We start from the raw sequence: 11,286 nt of genomic DNA on the forward strand, positions 1-11,286 counted from the left end.
AGGATGGTAAGTTGATGGTTGAAGATATCCCTCTAGTGGTGTGGGGGCTGTGCTTTGGCAAAGTGGGTGGGGTTATATCCTGCCTGTTTGGCCCTGTCCGGTGGTATCATCTAATGGGGCCACAGTGTCTCCTGACCCCTCCTGTCTCAGCCTCCAGTATTTATGCTGCAGTAGTTTGTGTCGGGGGGCTAGGGTTAGTCTGTTATATCTGGAGTATTTCTCCTGTCTTATCCGGTGTCCTGTGTGAGTAAGTATGCTCTCTCTAATTTAAGTATGCGCTCTCTAATTCTCTCTTTCTTTCTTTCTTTCTCTCACTCGGAGGACCTGAGCCCTAGGACCAAGCCTCAGGACAACCTGGCATGATGACTCCTTGTTGTCCCCAGTCCACCTGGCCGTGCTGCTACTCAAGTTTCGACTGTACTGCCTGCGGCTATGGAACCCTGACCTGTTCACTGTGATTACTATTATTTGACCATGCTGGTCATTTATGAACATTTGAAAATCTTGGCCATGTTCTGTTAAAATCTCCACCCGGCACAGCCAGAAGAGGACTGGTCACCCCTCATAGCCTGGTTCCTCTCTAGGTTTCTTCCTAGGTTTTGGCATTTCTAGGGAGTTTTTCCTAGCCACCGTGCTTCTATACCTGCATTGCTTGCTGTTTGGGGTTTTAGGCTGGGTTTCTGTACAGCACTTTGATATATCAGCTGATGTAAGAAGGGCTATATAAATACATTTGATTTTGATTTGTGAGCGTCCTAGAGCAAAACAACCAACATGAGTTTCATCTTTCTATAGAGGGGTCATATTAGCCTGTAGCTCAAACTGTCCGGAAGTTACAGACAGAAGTTGGCAGAAGAGGCTGTCAAATCAAAGGCACTCCTTTGATATAAAGATGTGTCCGTTTGTCACTTTCACAAGAGTAGTAACATGTTCACCTACTTAAGACATTGTCTCTAGTACAGAGTTTCCAAACTTAGAGGTGCACCATCGCAAGACTTCTGGGAACACTTGCAAAACAGACCAATCCGACCAGGCCGGGGTTTGGGGTTTGAGAAGTCAATGAGAGATTAAAAAAATTATTCCTTAGTAGTTCATTTTCTCGAAATCTAAAGGCACAACCTGGATTCGATTGTGTGATCAGGGATTTATTTTGGAGAAGCAGTTTCTGCCTATCTTCCTACTGTACTGTCTTTGTCTCTAGCCTCTGGTGGGTCAAACAAATTGTATGTTCCGGTTCAGGTGAAATAGAAAGAGAGCCTTTGACATGACTTCTGCTTTTGGACCGTAATAAGGCAACACTCCATCTTAACTCCTTCTCCACATTTACTGGATTGGTTGAACAGTGCAGAAGAGAACCTCCCCTGACAGTTTTTTTCTTCTCTTTCAGTTATCTGTTTTATGCCTGCTATAATAGGTTAGATATCTCAGAGAGTAACAAGTCATTAATTGCCGCTTTACATCAAAAGCCCTTTAATGTATTAATAACAGAACACTGCGAAATGTGATTAACAACATGGAGAAACATAACAGTGTAGTCTGACTCATGCTTCTCTAATATGTAGATTGGATACTGATAATTCTTTTTTTTAAAATAAATTATGCCGATTTGCAACCTGATGCATTCAAGTCCACAGAAACACCATCTGACGGTTACAAACTCACTAAATTTGAAGTCCATTTTTTACATGACATTAAATTATTATTATTTTAAAATCTCATCACATGATTCTACAAACACTTTTTACACGTTTCATAAGTACATATACTAAACGCAACAGAGCTTACCCACACGCACACATATATAGAGAGAGATACATTTTTTTTGTAAACCTATGTGTGTGAAGTCTGGCAAATGATCTTCATGAAAGATCTCCGAAAATCGCGATTAAATATTGTATAAATGATAGGATTCACTGAACTGTTACAGTAACCAATCCAGAAAAACAGATTAAAGAGAGCATCCGGAATTGGGCAACAATCTCTGCATATTGCGTGCAGACTGTATGTAAAAAAGAATGGGAACCAGCAGAGTACAAACACCCCCATCACCACTGCAAGGACAAACGTAAAGCGCTTTTCACGCATCTGCGCCAGTTTGGTCTTTGACAGTGACATCTGTCTAATCTTTTGCTCCTGAGAGAGCTTCGCGTTGCGGTTTGAAGCCCATGACACCCGGCAACTCTGTTTTGGGAAAGTGTTTGCGCCCTCCACTTTCCCTCTCTTGGCGAAGAGACAGTTCTTGGGTTTGCTGTCGGCGACGCAGCTCTCCTCCAGGTCAATATCATCGAGCTCTCCTTTCCGCATGTGGCCACCTAAACTGGGGCTGCTGGGGCTCTCCACCTCAAACTTCCTCCTGGGCACAAAGCACGTCTCCGACTGCGAAGGCTGTCTCTCCGTCCCGTTCTTTGCTGCAAACACAGTTGATGCGCGCTGCTTGGCCACTTTATATATTTTACAATACACCAGAATCATGATTAGTCCCGGGGCGAAAAATGATACCAGACAAGACGAGAGAATATACCATGTTTCGTTGTTGAGCAAACACTCATGCTCATTGTGTTTGGTCATAAGTAACGGTGGAAAAGAGATGACTGCTGATATGACCCAGACCACGGTGATCATACACTTAATACGCTTGGGCGTCCTCTTCCGATTGTAGCTAACAGCTTTGGTTACAGACCAGTACCTGTCCAGACTTATGGCACAGAGGTGCACAATGGAGGACGTGCAGAAGAGGACGTCAAGGGCCAAGTAGAAGGCGCACCAGGTGCTCCCAAAGTACCAGTAACCCATGATCTCATTGGCGAGGGAGAAAGGGATGACCAAGGTGGCCACTAATATATCTGCTGATGCCAAAGAGACAAGGAAGAGATTCTGCGGCGCACGGAGCGCGCGGCTGGTGAAAACGGCCACCACAACAAGTACATTCCCTACGATTGTCACCAGAATGATAACGGTGACTAGGAACACGATGAAGACGGCCACGCTCTGGGAGTGAGGCAGAGGTCTTTGGGCACTCGTGCCATTAGTATCCTCTGATGAGTTCGCTGCGGCAAAAGTTGTTGGGGTTATATCCATTCTAGATAGACACGTCTGTTCCTCCCCATTCTCGTCATGCATTCCAAGCAGAGATACACAAGGCGAGGGTGGCAAATTGCGCAATTTGATCAAAGTAGTAATTTTCATCTAAACAGTTGACCCATTATGTGGAAACATCACTGTTCAATCGAAATCACAGACGGAATGACCAGGAGAAGTAACATCCTGCAGTGTTTTGTTTTTAGTGCGTACGCACAAGATTGCCCGCGACTCCATCAATGCCTGGCCACGCTCTACAGTTTGTATTTGTGCAAGGAAAGAAAAATGATTTGAAAAATGAGTTGAATGTATGGTTCCCTCGCGCACGACGGCAGTCCAAGAAACAGGGTCAGATGGTAGCCTGACGTTCCTACTTGAATCTGGTCGTTGCGCATTGGCCGCGTTCATGCTAGTGGAGAGGAATGTTAGTTCGGAGAGAGAGAGAGAGAGAGAGAGAGAGAGAGAGAGAGAGAGCGAGAGAGAGAGAGAGATGGGGGGCGGTTACTGCGCAATTACGCACATGATTAAACCACGGGAATAGGGTAGTAATGGCAGTAAAGACAGGTGAATGTATTGTCAAATGAACACAACATCACCATTTGGAAATCTGTGCAAATGTTCTAGTTATCTTTAGAAGCGTAACATAACGTTAATTGTCAAACGCGGTGCGTTCAGTTAATTCGATCAATAATAAAATACACATTTAATTAGAACTGCATTATCTGAAGCCTGGAGGCTCAAATAAGTTGAAATTCTGCCCCACAGCCAACCAGCCAATAGTTTGTTGTGTCACACACACACACACACACACACACACACTTAAACTATGACACTTGTATTCACTATGAAACATGATGATGACCAAGCCACCTGATATTTTGATTTGTCGATACATATGCGGTGAGCTATAGAAGTACTGGGATAGTGACAGAATTTTTGTTGTTTTGTCTCTACTCCAGCACTTATAACATGACTATGAGGTTAAAGTGCAGACTGTCAGCTTTAACTTGAAGGCATTTTCATCCATGTCGGGTGAACCGTTCAGAAATTACAGCACTTTTGTACACAGTCCCCCCATTTTAGGGGACCAAAAGTATTGGGACAAATTCACTTATGTGTATTAAAGTAGTCAAACGTTTAGTATCTGGACCCATATTCCTAGAATTCCGAAACTTAGACACTTTTTCTGTTTGTTTTGGTTGTGTGTCCGATCATTTTGTGCACAATAGAATTGAATGGTAAATAATGCATTGTGTCATTTTCGAGTTAATTTTAAATAAGAATAGAATATGTTTCCAAAAACATCTACATTAATGTGGAATCTACCATGATTACAGATAGTCCTGAATAAAGTGAGAAGGTTAGACGCACAAATTTCATACCCCAAGACATAGTCTCTCACCATTACAATAACAGGGGAGGTTAGCATTTTTTGGCGGTGGGGTGATGATACTTGAGCATCTGTAACTTCCTCACTCACCATTATTAATGATTTATTCAGGACTATCTGTAATCATGGTAGCATCCACATTAATGTAGAAGTGTTTAGAAACAGTCTTATTTACCATAAAAGTGAATCCAAAATGACACAACACATCTTTTACCATTCATTTCTATTGGGCACAAAATGATCTGAAACACAACCATCACAAACAGTAAATGCATCCAACAAGTTTGTAGAGCCACAAGCTTGATGTAATCATTGTGTGCTAGGAATATGGGTCCAGATATTCAACTTTGACTACTTTATTACACATAAGTGAATTTGTCCCAATACTTTTGGTCCCCTAAAATGGGAGGACTATGTTCAAAAAGTGTTGTAACTTCTAAACGGTTCACCCGATATGGATGAAAATATTACATTATTGTAAGTACCACATGTGGAAATCCAGTACCTGACCTTTGTCATCTCTTCAATCTAAGCCTACAGGAAAGTGAATCCCCTCAGGCCTGGAGGGAAGCAAAGTCCTTCCGTTACTCAAGAATAACAAAGCACCTTTAACTGGCTGAAACAGCCGGCCAATCAGCCTGCTACCAACCCCCCAAAATGGTGTTTGACCAGATACAAAGCTATTTCACAGTAAACAAATTAACAACTAACTTTCAGCATGCTTATAGGGAAGGGCACTCAACATGTACGGCACTTACACAAATGACTGATGATTGGCTGAAACATATTTATAATAAGAAGCGTGCTGTTTTGTGAGACTTCAGTGCAGCTTTTGACATTATTGATCATAATCTGCTGCCGGACAAAGTACAGTACCAGTCAAAAGTACATTGCAGAATAATAGTGACGACATCAAAACTATGAAATAACACATATGGAATCATGTAGTAACCACAAAAGTGTTAAACAAATCAAAATATATTTTATATTTGAGATTCTTCAAAGTAGCTGTAAGGTTCTGTATTTATTTTCTTAGTGAACCTTGTGTTCTGTTTCGTTGTGTTCTTGAACGTAGCCCTGTTTCTTTGTATTTTTGAACGTAGCCCTGTCTTTCATTTTTGTTCATTGATTTCACCTGTGTTAGTTACTCACCTGGTCTCATCAGCTCCTTATTGAGTTCAGTTTATTCTGTTTGTGCCTTTGTGAGGTATTCTGTAATGAATATTCAGGGAGAAAAAGGTGTAGATTCACACGCAAAGTGAGGCAGGTGTTTATTTCGCCTTCACAGAAGGCAGAAATCGTAGTCACAGGTAGGCAAACAGGCAGGTGAATCAAAACTAGGACTGAAGGCTGTAACTGGTTCTCACAAACAAGCTAGGAAAAGGCTTAGTAGAGTCCAAACAAACAATACCTCACAAAGGTACAAACAGAATGAACTGAACTAAATAAGGAGCTGATGAGACCAGGTGAGTAACTAACGCAGTTGAAATCAATGAACAAAAATTAAAGACAGGGCTACGTTCAAGAACACAATGAAACAGAACACAAGGTTGACTAAGAAAATAAATACAGAACCTTACAGTAGCCACCCTTTGCCTTAATGACGCTTTGTACACTCTTCGTATTCTCTCAACCAGCTTAATGAAGTACTGTTCCAAGATCTTGGAATGAACAATGTGGAAATTGAGCACATTGATGAGACTAATGCTGCTTGTTGTGTAACCCTGGATTGTAAACTGTAATGGTCAAAACATATTGATGAAACGGTAGCTAAGATGGGGAGAGGTCTGTCCGTAATAAAGCGCTGCTCTGCTTTCTTGACATTGCTATTAACAAAACAAGTCCTACAGGCCCTGGTTTTGTCGCACCTGGACTACTGCCCAGACATATGGTCAAGTGCCACAAAGAGGGATATAGGCAAGTTACAGTTGGCCCAGAACAGAGCAGCACGGCTGCCCCTTAAATGTACACAGAGAGCTACGTAACATCATTGACATGCATGTCAATCTCTCCTGGCTCAAAGTAGAGACGAGATTGACTGCATCACTACTTGTCTTTGTGAGAGGTATTGACATGTTGAAAGCACCGAGCTGTCTTTTTATACGACTAGCACACAGCTCAGACACTCATGCATACCCCACAAGACATACCACCAGGGGTCCCTTCACAGTCCCCAAGTCCAAAACAGACTCTGGGAAACGCATAGTACTACATATAGTCATGACTACATGGAACTCTATTTCACATCAAGTAACTCATGCAAGGTGTAAAATCAGATTAAAAAAAACCCAGATCAAACAACACCCTATAGAAAAACGCGTGAAGAGATAAACACACACAGGCACACACACACCTTAGCACACGCAATCTACACACACGTACATTGTAATATTGTTGTATGGTGGTATTATACATGTTGCATTGTAGATATGCAGTGGTGTAATAATGTTATATAATGTACTGTTTTATTTTTTATTTGTCACAAGGATGGGACCAAAACGCAGCGGGAATGTGAATACTCATCTTCTTTATTATGAAGAAAACCAAAATAAAAACGTAATCAAAAACAACGACAAAAAACAGTCCTGTAAGGCACACAGCTTACACACAGAACAACTATCCACAAACACAGTGACAAAAACCCCTTACTTAAATATGGCCTCCAATTAAAAGCAACGAAGAACAGCTGCTTCTAATTGAAGGCCAAACCAAAAACCCTGAACATAGAAATAGACTAAATAGACACAGAAATATACTCACATAGAACATTGCCCAAAAAACCCTGAAACACACTAAACAAACACCCCCTGCCACGCCCTGACCAAACTACAATAACTGTCACGTCCTGGCCAGTATAAGGTCAATTGGTATTGTAGTTTGGTCAGGACGTGGCAGAGGGTATTTGTTTTATGTGGTTCGGGGTGGTGTTTTGGAAAATAGGGTGTTTGATTTAGTATTTCCGGGTTTTTGGTTTATGGTCTGTGTTTATGTATTTCTATGTGTTATCTAGTTAGTTGTATGTCTATGTTTGGTTAATTGGGGTTGGGACTCTCAGTTGAAGGCAGGTGTTGTCTATCTGCCTTTGATTGGAAGTCCTATATTAGTTGGGTGTGTTTGTTTGTCTAATTGTGGGAGATTGTTTTTGCATTGCGTGTTTTGTAGCCTGTAAAACTGTTGCACTATCATTGTTTTTTGTATCGTGTTCACGTTAGAGATTTATTAAATTCAAAGATGAACACGACCTCCGCTGCGTATTGGTCTACCTTTTCTGACAAGGACTTTTCTATTTCTTCTGAAGACGATGAATGCTGTGACAATAACAAACAACCCCTTTTACTGGTCAGGACATGACATTATTTTTTTGTGTGATGTAAGTGCCTTAATGTGTTTGGACCCAGGAAGAGTAGCTGCTGCCTTGGCAGGAAATAATGGGGATCCTTAATGAATACATATACGAAAACTAGGTCAAAGGGAGGTTGCTTTATAAAACTGGCCTGCTGTCTTTGATGATAGTGTTATTTACTGCAAGGTTACTGTGCTCTGTGGAAACACACTTTATTATGTTATCCAACCACATCTGTCTCTTTCAGTTTAAGCAGTTGAGAAAATGATGTGCTATGAAAATCCTAGTGAAGTACGCCCGTGAATAACATCATTTTTTAACACCAATTATTGGTTATTATTGGCCTTGTTGGTAATTTCACTCACATGCGGATGTCGAGGAAGGCTTTTCTATACAGATCTTGAGGCAGAGGGAAATTAGATTATTATTTTTTGTATTTTTTTTATTGTCTCTTCATATAGATGATGATTATTCCATTTGGGATTGGCACTATATGTTTTCTTCATTAGTTCTAAGTCCCCTGTGCCACCCATAAAAACAGGCTGACTGTGGAGAGGCACGGATGGTGGAGCTGGGAGTTCTAAGTCCCCTGTACCACCCATAAAAACAGGCTGACTGTGGAGAGGCACGGATGGTGGAGCTGGGAGTTCTAAGTCCCCTGTACCACCCATAAAAACAGGCTGACTGTGGAGAGGCACGGATGGTGGAGCTGGGAGTTCTAAGTCCCCTGTGCCACCCATAAAAACAGGCTGACTGTGGAGAGGCACGGATGGTGGAGCTGTGAGTTCTAAGTCCCCTGTGCCACCCATAAAAACAGGCTGACTGTGGAGAGGCACGGATGGTGGAGCTGGGAGTTCTAAGTCCCCTGTGCCACCCATAAAAACAGGCTGACTGTGGAGAGGCACGGATGGTGGAGCTGGGAGTTCTAAGTCCCCTGTGCCACCCATAAAAACAGGCTGACTGTGGAGAGGCTGGGAGGGATGTTAATACCCTTTGTGCGTGTGAAGCACCGCTGGGGGAGGCAGGCTGTCCCTGCTGGTGTTGTGTGCTTGTAATTACGCTTTAAATGTGGGTGATCAAACAGCCAGAGAAGGAGAGAGCTGGAGGGGATGTTGTGTGTGCGGGGGACAGTCTTCCCAATGACTGGATTACGCTCATCCGACTCCTCTCTTCCCATCTTCTCTTTGCTCCTTCTAAACCTGTTCTTCCTTGTGCCATATGCCTCGTTTTACACTTAAAAGAGAGCATGCCCTATACTTAAGCAATAAGGCTCGAGGGGGTGGTGTGCAGTGCCTTGCAAAATATTCATCCCCCTTGGCGTTTTTCCTATTTTGTTGCATTACAAACTGTAATTTGAATGGACTTTTATTTGGATTTCGTGTAATGGACATACCCAAAATAGTCCAAATTGGTGAAGAAAATTTTAAACAATTATTGTTTAAAAAAAAAAAAGTTTTAAACGGAAAAGTGGTGCATGCATATGTATTCACCTCCTTTGCTATGAAGCCCCTAAATAAGATCTGGTGCAACCAATTACCTTCATAAGTCACATAATTAGTTAGATTGCACACAGGTGGACTTTATTTAAGTGTCACATGATCTCAGTATATATACACCTAGTTCTGAAAGTCCCCAGAGTCTGCAACACCACTAAGCAAGGGGCACCACCAAGCAAGCGGCACCATGAAGACCAATGAGCTCTCCAAACAGGTCGGGGACAAAGTTGGGGCGGCAGGTAGCCTAGTGGTTAGAGCTTGTAACCGACTTGTAACTGAAAGGTTGCAAGATCAAATCCCAGAGCTGACAAGGTAAAAACATCAGTTGTTCTGCCCCTGAACAAGGCAGTTAACCCACTGTTCCTAGGCCGTCATTGAAAATAAGAATTTGTTCTTAACTGACTTGCCTAGTTAAATAAAATAAAAGGTTGTGGAGAAGTACAGATCAGGGTTGGGTTATAAAAAAATATCAGAAACTTTGAACACCATTATTAAATATTTTAAGTAAGATGGCACCACAACACACCTGCCAAGAGAGGGCTGCCCACCAAAACTCACGAACCAGGCAAGGAGGGCATTAATCAGAGAGGCAGTAAAGAGACCAAAGATAACCCTGAAGGAGCTGCAAAGCTCCACAGCAGAGATTGGATTATCTGTCCATAGGACCCCTTTAAGATGTACTCCACAGAGCTGGGCTTAAGGAAGAGTGGCTAGAAAAAAAACATTGCTTAAAGAAAAATATGTTTGGTGTTTGCCAAAAGGCATGTGGGAGACTCCCCAAACATATGGATGAAGGTACTCTGGTCAGATGAGACTAAAACTGAGCTTTTTGGCCATCAAGGAAAATGCTATGTCTGGCGCAAACCCAACACTTCTCATCACCCCGAGAACACCATCCCCACAGTGAAACATGGTGGTGGCATCATCATGCTGTGGGGATGTTTTTCATCGCCAGGGACTGGGAAACTGGTCAGAATTGAAGGAATGATGGATGGCGCTAAATATAGGGAAATTCTTGAGGGAAACCTATTTCAGTCTTCCAGAGATTTGAGACTGGGATGGAGGTTCACCTTACAGCAGGACAATGACCCTAAGCATACTACTAAAGCAACACTCGAGTGGTTTAAGGGGAAACATTTAAATGTCTTGGAATGGCCTAGTCAAAGCCCTGACCTCAATCCAATTGAGAGTCTGTGGTATGACTTAAAGATTGCAGTATACCTGCGAAACCCATCCAACTTGAAGGAGCTGGAGCAGTTTTGCCTTGAATAATGGGCAAAAATCCCAGTGGCTAGATGTGCCAAGCTTATAGAGACATACTCCAAGAGACTTGCATCTGTAATTGCTGCAAAAGGTGGCTTTACAAAGTATTGACTTTGTGGGGGGGGTGAATAGTTATGCACACTCAAGTTCTGTTTTTTTTGTCTTATTTCTTGTTTCACCCCCCAAAATATTTTGCATCTTCAAAGTGGTAGGCATGTTGTGTAATTCAAATGATACAAACCCCCCAAAAATCTATTTTAATTACAGGTTGTAAGGCAACAAAATAGGAAAAATGCCAAGGGGGTGAATAATTTCACAAGCCACTGTATATTGCCAATATACCATGGCTAAGCCATGGCTAAGGGCTGTTCTTATGCACGACACAAAGCGCAGTGTCTGGATACAGCCCTTAGCCGTGGTATATTAGCAATATACCACAAACCCACGAGGTGCCTTATTGCTATTATAAAGTGGTTACCAACATAATTAGAACAGTACAAATACATGTTTTGTCATACCCATGGAATACGGTCTGATATACGACGGCTGGTTGTCAGCCAATCAGCATTCTGGGCTCAAACCACCCAGTTTATAATTTTGAATAATGCATATCTCCAGTGGACACAACAGAACCCAAATAACAGAGAATGGAAACCTACAGAGGTAATCCAGAATGGATGACTGTGGGTACACAACCGCCGAGGAGTGTCAGTTCC

At 42.2% G+C, this 11,286-nt stretch overlaps 1 protein-coding gene across 1 annotated transcript; it reads right to left on the minus strand.

Moving 5' to 3' along the window:
• Window positions 1–1,453: 1,453 nt before the first annotated feature.
• Window positions 1,454–3,475, minus strand: LOC106563753 (alpha-2Db adrenergic receptor). The gene has a single exon (XM_014129592.3). The coding sequence runs from the start codon at window positions 3,184–3,186 to the stop codon at window positions 1,831–1,833; it is 1,356 nt and encodes a 451-aa protein (XP_013985067.3). The 5' UTR covers window positions 3,187–3,475; the 3' UTR covers window positions 1,454–1,830.
• Window positions 3,476–11,286: the final 7,811 nt, after the last annotated feature.

The sequence above is a fragment of the Salmo salar genome, chromosome 11 (genome assembly GCF_965601325.2).
Source record: "Salmo salar chromosome 11, fSalSal1, whole genome shotgun sequence".
NCBI classification, from domain to species: Eukaryota; Metazoa; Chordata; class Actinopteri; order Salmoniformes; family Salmonidae; genus Salmo; species Salmo salar.